Genomic DNA, 19,526 nt, shown 5'->3' with positions numbered 1-19,526 from the left:
TTATAGCTATTGTACGTTCAATAACTCAAAAGCATTTCTCTGACACTCACTTCAAGGTCCTATGCTAGGTGTTTTGAGGAAAAATACTAATAACTAGTATTGAGTTACTGTTACATGTCAGTGATTGTGCTAAATGATTTTACGTGCATGAGCTAATTTTAATTCTTTAGCATATCTTTGCGCTAGCTGCTGCTCCTATCCCTATATTCAGAGCAGAAAATTAAGACTTAGGAAGTTTTAGCAACATTTCAAAGAAAACCAAAAGATTATTGGAGACTTCCCTGGTGGCGCAGTGGTTAAGAATCCACTTGCTAATGCAGGGGACACGGGTTCAAGCCCTGGTCCGGGGAGTTCTCACATGCCACAGATCAACTAAGCCCGTGCGCCACAACTACTGAGCCTGTGCTCTAGAGCCCATGTGCCACAACTGCTGAGCCCGCGTGTCACAACTACTGAAGCCCGTGTGCCTAGAGCCTGTGCTCCACAAGAGAAGCCACCGCAGTGAGAAGCCTGTGCACCGCAACGAAGAGTAGCCCCCGCTCACCGCAAGTAGAGAAAGCCCGCGTGCAGAAACAAAAACCCAACACAACCAAAAATAAATAAACAAATAAATAAAGCTACTCAAAAAAATTTAAAAAAAAAGAAAGATTATTGGAGTTAATGTAAGTATGAAATACATGGAAAAAAAGTGGTGGGAAACAAGTTGGACAGGTAGGTAAGGGGATAAATCATGACCTGAGTGCCATGCTGAAGATGTGTGGGTTGGTCTGTTGGTAACGAAGACCCAATGAGTTTCTGGGATCCTAGGGGCGATGTCAGAACTATTCTTCGGAAAAGCTTCTCTGGCTATAATTGTGGAGTGGGAGAGACTGATGGAACTGAGGAGGCCTCTGGTAGAGGTGCCGAGAGAAGCCGAGGACAACCAGGACTGGGGTAGTTGCTGTGGCCATGAATGGAGCAGAGAATGCTGTGGTTTTCTTTTCAGCTTCCTTTTATGTTCCCTCTCTGGGGCTTGATTTTAAAAGTCTAGCTTTTAAACATCCTATCATAGACTCCTGCTGGATTTGGAGTTGCCTTCAATTTCAGCAGGGGAAAAAAAAAAAAAAAAAAGAATAAAACAAACAAAACTCCATTTTGAAAAACTTTGTCCACCAAATTACCTGTATTGTGAGGAAACAGTGATTGAGGAGCCAGGCGTTCATCCGGCTGCAGCGTTTTCATCAGGTTAAGGGTGGCCAGAAAGCGACCCACACGCACACCCACGTTCCTGCACGACTACTCCCCTGTCAGCGTGTAGGACACAGACACTTCTGAGAGGTGTGTTTGCCCCTCAGGAGGGGGCTCATTTGGTGGCTGTCACCACTGCTTTTCCGTGGCCCTGGGTTTCCTAGCAGGACACGCCGCTCCTGGTTTTACTGTCCACACAGGTGTGGTTACGTGGGACCTGAGAAAACAGCCTAATTTTTACGTGCCTCTCATTCTTGAGGCTCGTATTTTATCCCCAAAGAACTTCTGGGTGATCCTGTTGGAAGGAATGTTGTAAGTATTGGGGTTTCCTGGATTGAACCAAACTCAGCATCTGTGGGCTTCTCCACTTCACCCAGAGGAAGAGGGTGGACTCAGTGTCTCCGGCTTGTGGGCACTGTGGGAAGGGTAGGTCCCTGCCCTAGACCTATGCTATCTGTGCTTTCATTTAGCAAGTGTGAATTAAGTAGTGTGTGCACCAGGCCCTGTGCTGCACATGGAGGATGCAGGGATGAAGAAGGCACAGCTGCTCGGGGGCAGAAGCTGCCAGGATAGTTTGGGCATAGAGGCAAGCAAGTAAACATACCAGCACAAGACATGCCAAAGATGCTTCTCAGTATTTGGTAAGTCTTTTGATGTTTAAACTCCTGAAAGGAATACTTTTCTTTTTTTTTGAAAGAGAAGAAAGAACATTAAAGATGAAAGAGAAAAGATTGAGTTTGAAAGTGTAATAACCCTTGGAAATTAAGAAAAAATTCCATAAGCCTACAGAATAATAAAAGAAATAATAAAACAAAATAGTAATACATATATGAATAATAGTCATGATATGAGTTTTTCAGTTTACCTAAGAACTAGAGATATTTCTGTGTTAGACTGGGAACTTCAGCTTTTTGTGAAGTTGGAACCTACCTAAAAGCTTTATCTCTTATTCCCCTCTGGTTCCTAGTAAAAAAAACTTCTTATGATGCTTCAGAGGAATTCCTGCTGTCTTAGGGTGGCAAAGGAGTTGATTGAGCCAGGGCTGTTCTCTGGGTCCTGAAACTACAGGAGGGTGTGGAAGGTGATGCACTCCCGGACATGGGGCTGGACTTCTGAGAAGAGCTCGACCCTAGCAGGGACTCTGGTGGTCAGCCAGGGTGTGGGGAAGGGTGGGGAATGTGGGATCTGGGGACTCTGTGCTGATGTTCTTGTAATTATCTATAGTTCTAAGCCTTCTTGTGCCGCTAGTAACTACCTTGTTCATGGGTGATGCCGTGAAAGTCTCCTTATTTTACATCGTTGAGATCAGAAGTAACACAGTATCAAAGAAGAGTAACATACACCAATTTTCCTGATACTAATATGAATTGAAAATACTGTATCTAAGGAAGAACTGTACTAATGGGATTGTATATAGGGAGAAAGGTGAGATGAGAAGCAAGGGGATGGTTCCTCTGTTTCTGTACCATTTTATTTTACTTTTTTTGCATTCTATTATATAAGCATTTTCTGTTCTCTTAAGGATGAGCTAGCTAAAGATTCGGAAACTTATCCTGATAAGTAATGGGCACTCTCCTCTTTCAGCAGATTTCTGCACATGGCCGATCTTCTTCCAATGTAAATGGCGGGCCTGAACTTGATCGTTGCATGAGTCCTGAAGGTAGTTCTCAGCCTATGATTACTTTTTTTTAAAAAAAATATTATTTATTTATTATTTTTGACTGTGTTGGGTCTTCGTTTCTGTGCGAGGGCTTTCTCTAGTTGCGGCGAGCGGGGACCACTCTTCATCGCGGTGTGTGGGCCTCTCACTATCGCGGCCTCTCTTGTTGCAGAGCACAGGCTCCAGACGCACAGGCTCAGTAGTTGTGGCTCACGGGTCTAGTTGCTCCGCGGCATGTGGGATCTTCCCAGACCAGGGCTTGAACCCGTGTCCCCTGCATTGGCAGGCAGATTCTCAACCACTGCGCCACCAGGGAAGCCCTATGATTACTTTTGTAAGGGAAGCCATCCATGTGAGCTTGGTCGCCCCCCAAACCCACTTGTGCTAAATTGTCTCCCTAAACAGCAATGGGATCATGACACCAGTTAGCCTGTTTAGCCTTATTGGGCAGGGGTCACATCAATATGTATAGAATCTCGTTAATTAAGCTACCCAATTTCAGATTTTAGTCTTGGGTTTCCTTTATTTTTCCTTAGTGGCAATCGGCTCACAATTCCTAAATGTAGACTTTCCTTGTTCTTAGATATCTTTAAGTGGGTTTCTTTGTTTGATGTCAGCTATGTACAGGGCACTGGGGATACATTGTGAAAAGTGGTCGATCTTAACCACTTCCTTCTCCTGCCCCTCCCCCCTCTCCTTTTTGAGGACACTTTGAGCCAGAAATTAGCCTTAACAAGGTATCCTAAGTGGCCAGAATTTTCTTTAGTAGAAAATCTTGAAGAGAAAATTTCTAAGATTAAGTCCCCATCATCATCCCCTCCCCCTTTCTCCAGAGTTGACAAAAAGTTTACAGAGTTTTGGTTAGACTTCCCTTTCACCCAAAGGTAATCACTTATTTTCAGCTGATATTTCAGGGGTTTGTCAGGTTTATTGATTTTGTTGGTTTCTGATTCCAACCAACAAGGCCAAAAGGAAATGGGTGGCTCAGGTGTTCTATTCAGAGAATACGCTCAGAGGATTTTCTTTAGTTTTACCACAGATTTAGAAATAACTCCATTGTGATTTATTATTTCACCCGTCTGTAGGAATCGAGGTGAAATGTGATGTGTTCACTAGACTTTGTGTTTATCCTTTTTTGCAGGTGTGAATGGAAACAGGTGCTCTGAATCGTCACCTCTTCTTGAGAAGTACAAAATCGGGAAGGTTATTGGTGATGGCAACTTTGCAGTAGTCAAAGAGTGCATGGACAGGTGAGCAGGTAGTGAGGATAATGGTTTGTTCACCGACACATACGTTTCTCCTTTGGAGTTTATTCTTATCTGAATGAACGAAAGGCCTTCTTAAAGAGTCTACTCTTAGGGCTAGTGTTTTGCATGCCCACAGGCAACTTGACAGGGGAAAATGTATGTATACATGTAGAATATAAAACTGCTTTGTACTTTGGGAGATATATCAGGTCTCATCCATGAGCCAGAGAAAAATGGGAAAGAGTACGATTCATTTAAAAAAAAAAAAAAATCTCCTATAGCGCTTATCTGTGCCAGGCTCTGTTCTCAGTGCTGTACTTATATTAAGTCATTAACCCTCTCAGCTAATAATTAATTGCATATTATCAGTAGTTCAGGATACATGAGCTCTGACTTTATTCAATATCAGAATCAGCCAACTTTTGCTCATATTAAAATTATATTTTTGCTTGTCCAGCCTTATTTTGTTTAAGGTCCTATTTTCTCATATGGTAACAAATCCATTCTGTTACATTCCAGGCCTTTTGTAAACAATATTAAAACTGGAAAAGACTCAGATTAGAGTCTTTGTGTTTATAGCCTGTTATTCTAGCTGTTCTAAGTGGTAATTTTTGTTGTGGTGGTGGGAGATGGGTGAGGGGGAGTTTTCCAGAAAGTTCTGGTGACTACAGTTTTCCTGTTCTGCTACATCTCCAGTGAAGCTTTACTGCTCCTTATATGGTACACAACGTAGCTCCCTGTCTTCTAAGCCCCTCTGCTTAGCTCTGGTACACAGATTGCTGCTCAAGCAACAAGCATCTAAAATATGACATCTGAAGACTCATTAGAAATCTGAGGCAGTGTTTGGTTTCCATTATGGAGAAGCAGTTTAAATAAAAGTTATTCTTCCAAGGTCGGTCTCATCAGTGTGTACCGTGACCCCCTGGCAAAAGCAGCTTGTGCTTGAGAGAACTAACCTATTCCAAGAATACCACAGTGGTCTTTCTTGAACTGCTTTCCTATTCTAAAAGATGTATTTTTGACATGTTCAGATTAAATTATACTAAAGGTGATTAAAAGTTAAATAACAACATCAGGACTCTTGTGTCAAATGAATGACATCTCTAGTACCAGATATGGACGCTTAAAGGTGTGGATAAGGTGGCACCGGATCCTAAGTGGAGTTTTGGCTGAGAAATAGAAACTGAAAGTCTAGGGACTTTTCAGTTTTGAATTATGGGCTAATTAGTGACTAATGGACTCATGTAAAGACATTGATAAAAGAAAATTTTCTGTTACTTTGATTCATTTTTCTTAATTTTATTCTGTCTCCTAAGAGAACTATTTTTGAGATTTAAGTATGGAAGAACAGCTTCTTGTCCAAGTCTGATACAACAGAATTTAAATACTTTAAATATGTGAGTTACTTAATATTGTAATGATTAATACGTATAAAAGGAGATTGACAGTGTGGCTTTGTGGGTTTTAAAAAAATCTTTTGTGGGTATTTTTCTCCCTGACCCCACTTAGCATCCTCTCTGGTGTATAGAGAAGGAAGCCACTCTTTTTTCCCTGGGTCTGTGCTGTAGAGGAAATCAAGATGGATGGTGCCTTTGATTTATGTCTTTAAATGGCCTTCCTCTGATTATTCCATAGGTCCACAGGAAAGGAGTTTGCCCTAAAGATTATAGACAAAGCCAAATGTTGTGGAAAGGTACAGTATACATAACTGTTTTGTAAAAGAAACTGAAAAAACTTAGAGATGTTTACTGCGGTGAAGGAATTTAAGTGGTGATTTGACAAGATCATAATAGGAATAGTCTGCTGATAGTAGCGGGGGAAACCTTATCAAGCTTTTTTTCCCCTGCCATTTTTCAGAAACCTTAATCCTAAAACAGTAAATTGATTTGATCTCTGTCCTAACCATTGAAAAATACAAGTTCTTCTCTCTGGGAGATGTCTATATCAAAACCCAGCAACACACAAAAGGTGCCTCAAGAACTGTGAGGGTTCTGAGACTTTTCAAACTAAGAAATTAGCCTTCCAGCTTTGTAGATGTGGCAGAAGACACAAGATTCCTGGGTCAGAGACAAAAACTACTACTGGTGCCACAGCAGCTAGCATGAGCTCCATGCTTGCACTGGTTCCCAAAGCCCACAGAAGTGATGCAGAGGGGCCCAGCTGGATGCTGTCCACACAGTGGGTTTGTGTCACAGTGGAGGACCCCCAAGCTTAGGAACCCCCCCAATCTTATGAGGCGGCCACTAGCATCCTACCCAGCCTCTGCCCCAGAGGAGAGCATTATTTTTATTATCATGGTCAGGAAACAAATCGCCGTCCACCCCTGGGGGAGACCCTGTCTCTGTGTTCCAAGGGTGTTTGCTATACAGACATACTTGGAAAGATAGTTTGTAACTAAAGATGATGTGGGATGTGCAGAAACACCATGGATTGTCTCCCCAAATGGATGAACTTTTTTCTCTGTCCTACTCTGAAGATGGGACTGGGAAAAAAAATCAAATGATAGAATGCTGCTAGATTACTGCCATTTCAACTATATTTGAAAGGATAAATATTCTACAATAGTGATGACAAAGACCTTTTTAGATTCCTTTCTGGCAAGTAGCATAGCAGTTAAGAGAGCAAGCTCTAGGGCCTTCCCTAGAAGGTGGCGCAGTGGTTAAGAATCCACCTACCAATGCAGGGGACACGGGTTCGAGCCCTAGTCTGGGAAAATCCCACATGCTGTGGAGCAACTAAGCCTGTGCGCCACAACTACTGAGCCGGCACTCTAGAGCCCGCGAGCCACAACTACTGAAGGCTGTGTGCCTAGAGCCCATGCTCCGCAACAAGAGAAGCCACCGCAATGAGAAGCCCGTGCACCGCAAGGAAGAGTAGCCCCTGCTCGCCGCAACTAAAGAAAGCCCACGCACAGCAACGAAGACCCAACACAGCCAAAAATAAATAAATAAATTAATTAATTGAAAAAAAGAGAGAGAAGTTTCTAGATCTCATGGTCCAACTCTGAGTTCCTCGCGCTTGTGGTGCTGAGCACTTGAAGTATGGCCAGTCTGAACTGAAATGTACTCTCAGTGTAAAACACAACAGATTTTGAAGACAATGCAGAAAGAAGAATGTAAGATACTTCATTAATATCTTTTGTATTTGATTACATGTTGAAATGATAATATCTTGGATATATGGGGTTAAATGAGTTATACATTTTACCTACTTTTTATATTTTTTAACATGGCTACTAGAAAACTTAAATTTACCTGTGTGGATCACATTTCTATTGAACAGTATTACTCTAGAGCCAGATTGTGTAAAGTTTAATTCTGGCTCTGCCTCTTTTTGCTGTATGACCTTGGAAAAATTAGTTAACCCCTGTGTGCCTCTGTTTCTTCCTATAAAATGCAGTTGTTAATAATATCGAAGGCATAGGTTATTGTGAATTAATTGAATTAAGGCATAGAAAACATGTAGAAAAGTACCAGTGTATAACAAGAATTTAACACGTGTTAACTGTCAATATTATTAAGTTATAGCTAGGAGGATTTGATGTGATAGTAGTGGTTTTATATTTATGGACCTCCTAAAACTATTCTTCATCAGACATTTACAAAATTGTGTATTTTTAACAGGAAATTTAAAATATTATGATACAGTGTTAGAAGAGTCTTCTCAGAGACCCAGAATGGAAAATCCAATAGACAAATTTGTCATACACTTTTTTTTTTTTTTACTACATTGTGACAGCTAATGAAGCAGAGTCTGTGCAAAATGCCCCCCTTTTCTTTGAATAAGGTTTTTCTAAATGTAATTTTCTTTAACTAATTCTGTGTGTTTTCAGTTATTGTGCTAATAATTTTATTACATTTTCAGCTGCAAAGCCTGTCTCCATATGTAAGTAGGTGTTGCTCTTTGTATCTGATATTGTGTGATTTAAGCAGAATGTGTCATAATTTGGGGAGCCAAGTTCTAAACAACTGTATTAAAGTATTTTTTCAAAAAAGTTTAAAAATAATTGCTCTGGTAAGGATATTGTTTACGTGATTAAAATTTAAGCAGCTGTCTCAGTAGTTGAAAAAAAAATCTTTATGCAAAAAAATTCAGTCTGGTACACTAAGTATTGAGGCAAATGAATAGGTCACTTCAAACATTTGGATCTTATTTTTCTTTGTTATTGAATGTCATTTTATTTTTATAATTCATGATCATATACTTATTTCTATCCTTATATTTTGCTTATTTGAACAATTATTTCCACATGGACTATATAAAATTATAATGTTAAAACTTTAAAAAAAAACTGAAGAATAGTTGACTTACAATATTGTGTTAGTTTCAGTTGTACAGCAAAGTGGTTCAGTAATTTTTTCAGATTATATTTCATTATAGGTTATTATAGGATATTGAATATAATTCCCTGTGCTATACAGTAAATCCTTGTTACTTACCTATTTTATGTAAAGTAGTTTGTATCTGTTAATCCCATACTTGTTTTGTTCTAAATAGGTAGATTTTTCCACTAAAGCTTATATTTAGGAAAAAAATTGATATAGAGAATTTGCTTTTTTTTGGCAGCAGGGGCCACTCTTCATCGCAGTGCGCGGGCCTCTCACTGTTGCGGCCTCTCGTTGCAGAGCACAGGCTCCAGATGCGCAGGCTCAGTAGTTGTGGCTCACGGGCCCAGTTGCTCCGCGGCATGTGGGATCTTCCCAGGCCAGGGTTCGAACGCGTGTCCCCTGCATTGGCAGGCAGATTCTCAACCACTGTGCCACCAGGGAAGCCCAGAATTTGCTTTTTTAAAACAAAATCTAAGGGGAGGTATTCAGCCACTCTTCGGGGGCATCGTTCGTTACCTCTGCCTTGTGGGTTGTATACAGAAAAGTAATAATGATGAAAATAATATCAGCCATTTATCAAAATGTATTATCTATTCAAAATGTATTATCTATCCATTTATCAAAATGTATTATCTATCCAGGCTTGGACATATAGACATTTTGCACATTATCTTTAATGACTTGCAACACAGATGTACTGATTTTACAGATAAAGAAACAGAAATTCAGATTAAATAGCTTCCCAAAAGTCACACAGAAGCAGGGCAGTGATTGGACCTTTGGGCTAGTTGGTTGCACAGCCAGTCTACACTGGCCAATCTACCATGATCCCCTCTCCAAGTTCAACGTATGCATTTGTTCCTATAATAAGAACCTGGGAAAAATTCTTAACCTCTGGTTTTCTGTTTGCTTTTCTGTAATGTACAAGATTAATTCACTTGTTTACCTAACATTTGATGTTTGTGCAAGATACTGTGCTAGGAATAAGGTAATTTAACAATACCAGTTCCGTAAAAGTGTTATGGGAGTTCAGGGTAGCACATGAGAGAGAAGTAGGTGCTCAGTGGAGATGCCTTAGAGCAAGAAGCATTCGAGCTGGATTTGAGCAGTAGGTACGGCTTGAGTAGGCAGTAATGACAGAAAAGCTTTTGAGGCGGCCAGCGCAGCCTGAGTAGAGGCCCAGAAGATGGAAAGCATGTTGGGTTCTTCCAAGTAGGAAGTTTTCTTTTTCTTTTAAAAAAATATTTATTTATTTATTATTTATTTATTTTTGCTGTGCTGAGTCTTCATTGCAGCACACGGGATCTTCATTGCAGCATGCGGACTCTTAGTTGCAGCATACAAACTCTTAGTTGCGGCATGCATGCAGGATCTAGTTCCCTGACCAGGGTTCGAACCTGGGCCCCCTGCCCTGGGAGTGTGGGCCACTGGACCACCAGGAAAGTCCCTCAGTAGGAGATTTTCTTAAATTGATTTATAATGTTGTGTTAGTTTCTGGTTTACAGCAAAGAGACTCAATTATACATACGTATTTTTTTTCATATTCTTTTTCATTATAGGTTATTACAAGATATTGAATATACAGTAGTTCCCTGTGCTATATAGTAGGACCTGGTTGTTCATCTACTGGTTTGGCCAAAAAGTTCATTCGGTTACTGAATCTGTTGTTCAGTAAAGTTCTTCGTGAAAATGAAAAATGTGTCTTTTATTTTTACTTTAAACCAAACAAACTTTCTGGCCAACCCAGTATTTTATATGTAGTAGCTTGTATCTGTTAATCCCAAACTCCTAATTTATCCCTCTACCACCCCCTTTCCCCTTTGGTAACCATAAGTTTGTTTTCTATATCTGCGAGTCTGTTTCTGTTTTGTAGATACGTTCATTTGTGTCATATTTTAGATTCCACATATAAGTGATATCATATGGTATTTGTCTTTTTCTGTCTGACTTACTTCACTTAGTATGATAATCTCTAGGTCCATCCATGTTGCTGCAAATGGCATTATTTCATTCTTTTTATGGCTGAGTAATATTCCCTTGTATATATGTACCACATTTTCTTTATCCATTCATTTTTTGATGGACGTTTAGGTTGCTTCCATGTCTTGGCTATAGTATATAGTGCTGCTATGAACACTGGGCTGCATTATCTTTTCAAATTAGAGTTTTCTCTGGATATATGCCCAGGAGTAGGATTGCTGGATCATACGGTAACTCTATTTTTAGTTTTTTAAGGAACCTCCATACTGTTCTCCGTAGTAGCTGCACCAATTTAAATTCCCACCAACAGTGTATGAGGGTTCCCTTTTCTTGACACCCTCTCCAGCATTTATTATTTGTAGACTTTTTAATGATGGCCATTCTGACTGATGTGAAGTGATACCTGAATGTAGTTTTGATTTGCGTTTCTCTGATAATTAGCGATGTTGAGCATCCCTTCATGTACCTATTGGCCATCTGTATGTCTTCTTTGGAGAAATGTCTGTTTAGGTCTTCTGCCCATGTTTTGATTGGGTTGTTTGTTATTGAGTTGTATGAGCTGTTTATATATTTTGGAAATTAAATCCTCATTGGTCGCATCATTTTTGCAGATATTTTCTCCCAGTCTGTAGGTTGTCTTTTTGTTTAGTTTATGGTTTCCTTTGCTGTGCAAAAGCTTATAAGTTTAATCAGGTCCCATTTGTTTATTTTTGCTTTTATTTCTATTGCCTTGGGAGACTGACCTAAGAAAACATTGCTATTATTAATGTCAGAGAATGTTTTGCCTGTGTTCTCTTCTGGGAGTTTTATGGTGTCCTGTCTTATATTTAAGTCTTTAAGCCATTTTGAGTTTATTTTTGTGTATGTTGTGAAGGAGTGTTGTAACTTTATTGATTTACATGCCACGTAGGAGATTTTTGCAAGATCTACCTTGGGGCCAAATTTAAGGAGGCTTTTGAGAAGGCTATGGTGTTTGTAAATTTAAGAATTCTTCCAAGTTTGGTATTCTAAATAATATTCATTCTAAATATTTATTGAATTCCCATAGTGTATGAAGCCCTGAGCTTTCTGTTGTGGTGCTTAGAAGTGGTCCTTCCTTCTCTTCCCGGAGTTCTGCATTCATTATCTACATGATATGGGTCCAGGCAGGACATAAATCCAAATGTATATTGTAGTAGTTTCCTGAGGCTGTTGGAATAAATTACCACAAACTTAGTGGCTTACAACGGAAATTTATTTTCTCACAGTTCTGGCGGCTAAGTCTGAAATGCACACTCCCTCTGGAAGCTTTAGGGGAGAATCTGTACCTTGATTCTAAGTAGCTTCTGGTGGCTGACAGTATTCCTTGGCTTGTGGCCACATCACTCCAAACCCTGCCTCCGTCTTCACCTCCCTGTCTTCTGTGTGTGTGTTTTTCCTTTTCTGTCTGTGAAATCTCCCTCTGCCTCTGTCTCTTAAAGACACTTGTGATGGCATCCAGATAATCCACTGTTATCTCTTCGTTGCAGTATCTTTAATCACATCTCCAAAGACATTTTTTCAAATACAGTAATATTAACAAGTTCCAGGCATTAAGGCTTGGTAACTTTGTGTGGCCGTTATTCAACCAACCACACTCATCTACCGCAGAAATTACAGGTAGCGATCTGAGCATCTCATCTCTCTCACTGCATGATCCTCAGCAGTACTCACCCCACAATATATATGCCATCTGTAAAGCCACTGTTGACCGAGAGCAGGCATGATGTGTTTATGTCTTCCACTTTCTTGAGCACTTCAGAACGGACTGTGCTAGTTGCTGGAGGGCGAGGTAAACAGAAAGCTCCGGGACAGCAGGGTGAGGGCTGTGGTTGGAGCAGAGCGCAGGGGCACTGAGAACAAATTCGAGGGGCTCCTAATCCAGTCACAGTTGAGCAGGGGAGGCCACCTGGAGGAGGTGAGGTCTCATGTGGTGCTGAGGGGTAAATAGGAGTTCACCAAGAAGCGGGGAAAGAGAGCTCCAGACAAAACCGCCTGTGCAAGTGCCTGGAGGTCTAGATAAGAGATTGGCAAAAGGGATAAAATGGGAATGGATATATCCCGAGGCTATGGAGAAGGCTGACCTGGCAGGGATCGGTGATTGATTGGCTGTGCAGGAGGATGCAGGAAGGAGGGTCCGGGTGGAATTCCTGTCTGCTCTGGGCAGCCAGGTTCATTCAGTGAGACAAAGGACACAGGAGGGAAGGACTGGAGACAAGATGATTCGTTTGGTTTGAGAGAGCTGTTTATTCCGTGAATCTGTTTCTCTCTGGCTGTCTCTCTCTCTCTCTCTCTCTCTCTCTCTCTCTCTCTCTCTCTTTTGTCAGTTAAAAACCACCCTGGCCAAGGATAGGGCGGTATCCTTTGCCAAGTGAGCAGTTTTCTTTGTCATTTACTCTCACATACAAAACCGTGGAACACCGCCATGAAATGATTCATGTGTAAATTATTTGGAGTTAGAATCATGAATCACTTAACATAAATAATGGTAGATGACTGAATAATGCAAGTTCAGTGCAGTTCAAGACAAAAGTGATGTTCACATTGTATTTAGAAATATTTCCCTGGAAAATGTAACCTAGAGAGCATTTTTATATATTAGAAACAAAGATTACATACGGGTTGCATAAGAAATAGGAAGATAACGTTTGTAAAGATTTTTGTGCATTGTTTTGTTTTGCTTCTGAAGATGGTTTACGTTAAAAAGAGGATTGTTCCTTCAAAGACGTATTTACATGCATCGTCAGAGGTTGGGAAACAAAGGCTAATAACTCCCACATCCCAGCAAAAACCTTCACTATGTGCATAGAATACTAGCCATTGTTGAGTAGCATACTGTAAGCTGAGATAATAAATAATGGTGGAGAAAATGTTGCAGTATTCACTTAATGTTTGAAATGTGACACTGCCCAGAGGCCCTGGGAGAAGTTCCACAATGCCTCTCAGAAGACTCTCTGTTGTGCCTTTTAATGAAAAAGATAACTTGGGGGAGGTGTGGTCTCCGTATGCGGTAGACTCCTTATTTTAGCTCCAATTTGAGAGAATTCTTGGGGTTCTGGTGATGGGGATTATTTTACGTATGTCACTCTAAATTAGCATCACAGACCGAGCCCCTGAAGAGAGGTAAATTTATAGACTCTCCCAACCTGGGGGAAATGGGGAGGAGGGAGGAGAACTGACGTGATAGTTCCACTTAGCTTAAAAGTCAACACCCATTTTACTACCATGTCGTCTCGGCTTCACACAGAGTGAAATAAACTCATTTGGTTGCCTTTACATGTTCACAAAGGTACATCTGCCTCTGCTTGTTACTGTGATTAAGGACATGGTTGGCACAGATGAGCCAAAGGCTTCTAAACAGGTGTACAAATGTGGAGGGTTTGCTGCATCTTTCCTTTGTCTCTGTGGCCACGAGGAGTTGGCTGCACAGCTGCTTCCCTTGGGAGGGACCAGGGCTCTGTTGCTGCCTACTGCTGCTGCCCTGTGAGACTGGAACCACGCAGGGGGCCCTGTGGCCTCCCAGCTGTGGTTGGCTAGGTTCTGAGAACCACTGTTCTTCCCTGTCTGCTGACTCCAAAGCCAGTCTAAGTCTTCCCAGCCCTGCTCATTAATGGGCATAGATTCTCTTCTGTACAAAGCCTGGTGTGGTTCTGCCTTGACTCCCAAGTTGGTGTGAGACTACCTCTAGTTCCTATCTTTTCAAGGAATTGAATAGTGTCAGCTTTGCAGCTGTCATTTTGCAAAATTACAACTTTGACTGAAGCCTCCCCCTTTGAAAGGTGATATTGTACAGTACAAAAAATGTGGACTGGGATGTCAGGACCCTAGGTGTGCACCCTGCTTCCAAGGACTGTTCTAAGGATAAGCGTTAAGACATTACACAAGTACCTTGCACAGCGACTGACAGTTAGTGACTAGATTCCTAGATCATGTTGGTTCTTTTCTTTCCCCCATTGTTGGTTCAGCATTTGCACTGTCATTTTCCAACATTTACTGAGTGACTACCTGGACAAACACAGTGCATTCAATGCTAGAGAAACACCGCCCACCATGAGCAGCAGCCAGCAACAGATTTTCTCTGAACGTTAGTTATTCATCTGTTATAATTCATACTTCCACCTGCTGTCGAAAAGCATTTGAGATGGCTGTGAGTAAAAATACACGTATACGTGGATGCATGAAGATGAGAGGAACCATAAATGGTATCCTGAACTAGAGATAATTATCTTACTACTGCAGCAGAACACTAAATTTAGTTGAAATTCATGAGAGCAAAGGAGGCAAAAGGGGCGGTAAGAGGGAAGTGCACACACACACACACACACACGCGCGCGCGCGCGAACATATAATATGAATATATGCATATATGTGTATTGAATATTTAGGTAGCAAATGATAGCCCTTATAAGGTAAATTTTGCTATATTTGAAAACCTAGAGTGTGTAATAGGGCAATTAGCAATTTTTACAGAGCATTTCCTAAATTCTAAACAATTTATTATTACAGTTAATGAGGATTAACAAATATGACATTGTTGAGAGATTTTAATGTCTCATAATAACATAGACCAATTGTTGCTCATGATTCATGGGTTGGTGTATTGAAAATAATAATGCCGTGAGTAAATGTTTTGCTACAGTGCTGATCTCAACTGCATTACTCACCAGGACTGATAATCAGGTGGTATTTTCAGAGAAGTGATGGTCCCCATGGTACTATATGTTTCCTGATTTCTGAAATACAAGATGATAAGGAACATCCATCTGGTGAATGATTTCATACCCAATCATAGAAGAAGAAAGTTTCTTTTTTATATGAATTTCAACATGAAATTCAAATTCATATTGGTAATAGTTTAAAAACTAAAAATGTTTGTAATGCTAGAAGTTGTATCCCATAAGCATGCCAAAATCCTTATATGCCTAGTCTTTATTTCTGAGTGTATACTGAAAGGGAAAAGTGATTCCAGCTGAACTGCAAAGCACAGTGTGGCGTACACAAGTTTTCATAGCATCACAACCTCTTAAGGTGTTAGAAATAAAGAAGAGACAGGAAGGAGTGTGTTTTATGTGCCAGATAGCATGCTGAGCCTTTTGAGGGATGTATTTTTTTTAATAAATTTATTTATTTATTTTATTTTTGGCTGTGTTGGGTCTTTGTTGCTGCGTGTGGACTTTCTCTAGTTGCGGTGAGTGGGAGCTACTCTTCTTTGCGGTGTGCGGGCTTCTCATTATGGTGGCTTCTCTTGTTGCACAGCACGGGCCCTAGGCGCGTGAGCTTCAGTAGTTGTGGCACGCAGGCTCAGTAGTTGTGGCACGTGGGCTCAGGAGTTGTGGCGCACAGGCTTAGTTGCTCTGAGGCATGTGGGATCTTCCCGGGCCAGGGCTCAAACCTGTGTCCCCTGCATTGGCAGGCGGATTCCTAACCACTGCGCCACCAGGGAAGTTCTCGAGGGATGTATTGAAGGATGTCTTTCTGTTAGTTACAATGAGGTGTCACGCTGACTTGTCCTGTCCCTAGGGACACCAGCTGGGCCAGGGTGTGGTTTGTCTCTGTTCCTTCAGTGTCAGATCTACAGCCTGTGTTGTCCTCCGGAACACAGGGATAGAGCAGAGGGTTCTGTAATTTCTGATCTACCTCTCTAAACCCTTTTTGACAGGAGCATCTGATTGAGAACGAAGTGTCGATACTGCGCAGAGTGAAACATCCAAATATCATCATGCTGGTTGAGGAGATGGAAACAGCTACTGAGCTTTTTCTGGTGATGGAATTGGTCAAAGTAAGAGGATGGAGAGATTTCAAGAGAATTCATTGATGACAAATCCCAAGACTTACAATATTCTTGAAGGACCTAATTGGAAAAGTGTTTTGCTACCTTGAAACTTGCATTATTTATAATCATCAATTTTAGTGGCACTTGTGTCATTTTTTTCATCTACTCCAGGCTGATGAGCTTTCTTTGATACCTTCATAGAACTGCCACTGTTGATGTTTTGTTTTGTTTTTTTTTAATATTTATTTATTTATTTATTTGGTTGCATTGGGTCTTAGTTATGGCAGATGGGCTCCTTAGTTGCGACACGCAGGCGCCTTAGTTGTGGCATGCAAACTCTTAGTTGCGGCATGCATGTGGGATCTAGTTCCTGGACCAGGGATCGAACCTTGGCCTTCTGCATTGAGAGTGCAGAGTCTAAACCACTGTGCCACCAGGGAAGTCCCCACTGTCGATGTTTTGATATGTTCTTTTATGTGTCCTTTAGGGTGGAGATCTCTTTGATGCAATTACTTCTTCAACCAAGTACACTGAGAGAGATGGCAGTGCCATGGTGTACAACCTGGCCAACGCCCTCAGGTACCTCCATGCCCTCAGCATTGTACACAGAGACATCAAGCCAGAGAACCTCTTGGTACGTCATCTCTGCCTTTTCTGTTCCAACTCAGGTCTCTCTCCCTTTAAAGTGACAGTAATTGCATGCAAACAATCATATGCAGACTATGACATTTTATTTTATTTATTTTAATTTTTTTTTTGCGGTACGTGGGCCTCTCACTGTTGTGGCCTCTCCCGTTGTGGAGCACAGGCTCCGGACCTGCAGGCTCAGCGGCCATGGCTCACGGGCCCAGCCGCTCCGCGGCATGTGGGATCTTCCCGGACCGGGGCACGAACCCGTGTCCCCTGCATCAGCAGGCAGACTCTCAACCACTGCACCACCAGGGAAGCCCCAATGACATTTTAAAGTCTATACCAACCCTGCGGATACGGGGCTGAGAGAATTTAAATCTAGAAAATCAGCCTGACTCAAGTCAATGACCATAAAATGTTAATGGATTTCTCGAATTGATCTGCACTTCTGCATTTACTGTTTACCAGACATTAGAAAACATATTTTCATTTACAATTTGATGGATGGTGCTAACTGAAGAAAGGTGAGCAGGAAAATTATTTTATGAGGCAAAAAATTCGGAAGAATAAATTGGAGACAGAAACAGAATTAGAGGCTTGTAGGAGACAGCAGTAGAACACAAGCGTTCATTTCTGTGCAGGATGGAACTTTGGAAATGATCTAGTCCATTCATTTCAGCTCTACAGATATGGAAATTGAGACCCAGATATGCTAACTTTTCTTGTTTAAAAGTCTCATTTGTCCTGTTGAAAGTCTTATTCTGATATGCACTCAACTTCATAATCTGGTTCCAGTTTACCTTTCCAGCCTCTTCTGTTACTCTCTTCCCTACCCATCTGGCCAGCATGGCACTCACCTTCAAGCCATATTTAACTCACCTCATGGTGGCCTTCAAACCAAACATTGCTAATGGGGACAGTCCTCGTGTCTACATTGTAGAGAAATTTTAGAGAAGGCGATTTGGGAGTTCTGCACACACACGTCTCCCAAACGCACACAGGACTCTTGGCTTCTCTGTTTCCACCTTTCAGGGCTGAGCGTCACCATCGTCATCGTTACTGCTTGGCAGGTGAGCCTATCTGAGTCTCCCATATCGTGTGCATCCAAGCACAGGTTTCCCCGGGTCCAGGAGTTGGTGAAGACTTGACTTCCTCAGCAGCATTACACCTCATCGTTGGTGTCCACACTGGTCTCTGTTTGCAGCATCCTCTCCCCCAGCAACGTGGCAAACACGTTCATCTTGTAAGATACTGAGCAAGGCCTGTCTCCTTTTTGTTTTTTTTTTTTTTTTTTTTTGCGGTGCGCGGGCCTTTCACTGTTGTGGCCTCTCCCGTTGAGGAGCACAGGCTCCGGACGCGCAGGCTCAGCGGCCATGGCTCACAGGCCCAGCCGCTCCGTGGCATGTGGGATCCTCCCAGACCGGGGCACGAACCTGCATCCCCTGCATTGGCAGGCAGACTCTCAACCACTGCGCCACCAGGGAAGCCCGAGGCCTGTCTTCTTGATATCACCCCAGGCTCCCTGGGCATAGTCAGTCATGGCCACCTCTGGTTTTTGCTGCACTTGCCGTGGTGCAGTGATTTTATCGTTTACTTGTCTGTTGTCTTCTCTAGGTCGTAAGCACTAACGGGGCAAGGTCTGTGTTTCGGTTACTTTATATCCCCAGGGCCGAGGAAGCACACAGTGGACGTGGGTAGACGGCTGGTGACTGACCACCATGGTCATGAGGTCGCCAGCAGCTGGCCCTCAAACACAAGTCTCCACAGCCTGCCTCATACGCCCAGCACGCAAATAACAACTGAATGGACTAGGCTTTGGGGCCATCCTGGGGCTTTCTGCTAATCCAGGGTATCCATTTCGCCTTTTGGTTAATACCATTTGATAACTTCCCAGTGTCCACTTAAAAAGTATGTGAGGTTTTTTTTCTTACTGTCTCCTGCCTTGAGGGAATATGTTTCATTTCTGTTTGTTCCTATTAGGAAAGTAAACACCCCTGCTCTATAAAACAAGATGTGTTATGTGAACTCTAAGGAGGAATGGAGGCAGCGGTAAGCCAGGCCCCTGGGTGGACGTGAGGGCGTGGGGTTCCCTCCTCTCGACGGGCTGCTTCTGCACCTTGAGGCTGCGGTCTGGGCTGGCCCCGCCCCTCCCCCACTGACGGAGCTTGGCCGGGGTCAGAGGGGACAAGGCTTCCCCCTGCGGAGCCAGACACAGTGCCGAGGTGTTCACGAGGACGCCCCTGCTCTCCACGGCCCACGTCACCGCAGTGGCCGCTGTGATTGACGTTCTTTGAGAGCACGGGGCCACGGGGCCCGAGGACTAGTGGTTACCACAGTGCCCACGCCGCCTGGCTCTGGCTGCGGGGGCCCAGCCGGCGAGGAGGGTGGCGGAGGGGTGAGTGAGCTTCCCCGTAAACCCGAGGGTGCCTGTTGCCCAGCTCACTGATTCCGTTCTCACCCCATTTCCCCTCTTTTCCACTCACAGTTCCTTACTGTATGCAGAATCTCAGAAAACCGCCCCTCATCCTCTTCTGCTGTTACGCATCAAGGGAAGATAGCAGTTGGAGACATCAGTCCCCGTTAGGATGAGTCTCAGAATGTAGGCAGGAGATTGGAATCGAGTGCCCCACCTGCCCCACCTGCCCCACCTGCCCCACCTGGAT

At 42.5% G+C, this 19,526-nt stretch overlaps 1 protein-coding gene across 13 annotated transcripts in view; it reads left to right on the top strand.

Moving 5' to 3' along the window:
* DCLK2 (doublecortin like kinase 2) overlaps positions 1–19,526 on the top strand; it is a 163,496-nt gene that overhangs the window by 117,847 nt on the left and 26,123 nt on the right. For 10 of the 13 annotated variants that reach the window (XR_012332142.1, XR_004526736.2, XR_004526735.2 and 7 more), the window contains 5 exons: positions 2,812–2,887; positions 4,029–4,137; positions 5,770–5,827; positions 16,120–16,239; positions 16,721–16,867. Coding sequence is in view for 7 of the 13 variants with exons in the window: in XM_033857310.2 (XP_033713201.1) it covers positions 2,812–2,887; positions 4,029–4,137; positions 5,770–5,827; positions 16,120–16,239; positions 16,721–16,867 (510 nt within the window). In the remaining 6 variants the exon portion in view is untranslated. The remainder of the gene's footprint in view (positions 1–2,811; positions 2,888–4,028; positions 4,138–5,769; positions 5,828–16,119; positions 16,240–16,720; positions 16,868–19,526) is intronic. The other 3 variants (XR_004526737.2, XM_033857311.2, XM_033857313.2) reach the window with 1 other exon arrangement.

Source organism: Tursiops truncatus, chromosome 5 (assembly GCF_011762595.2).
Source record: "Tursiops truncatus isolate mTurTru1 chromosome 5, mTurTru1.mat.Y, whole genome shotgun sequence".
NCBI classification, from domain to species: Eukaryota; Metazoa; Chordata; class Mammalia; order Artiodactyla; family Delphinidae; genus Tursiops; species Tursiops truncatus.
This window is presented reverse-complemented; position numbering and strand designations above follow the sequence as displayed.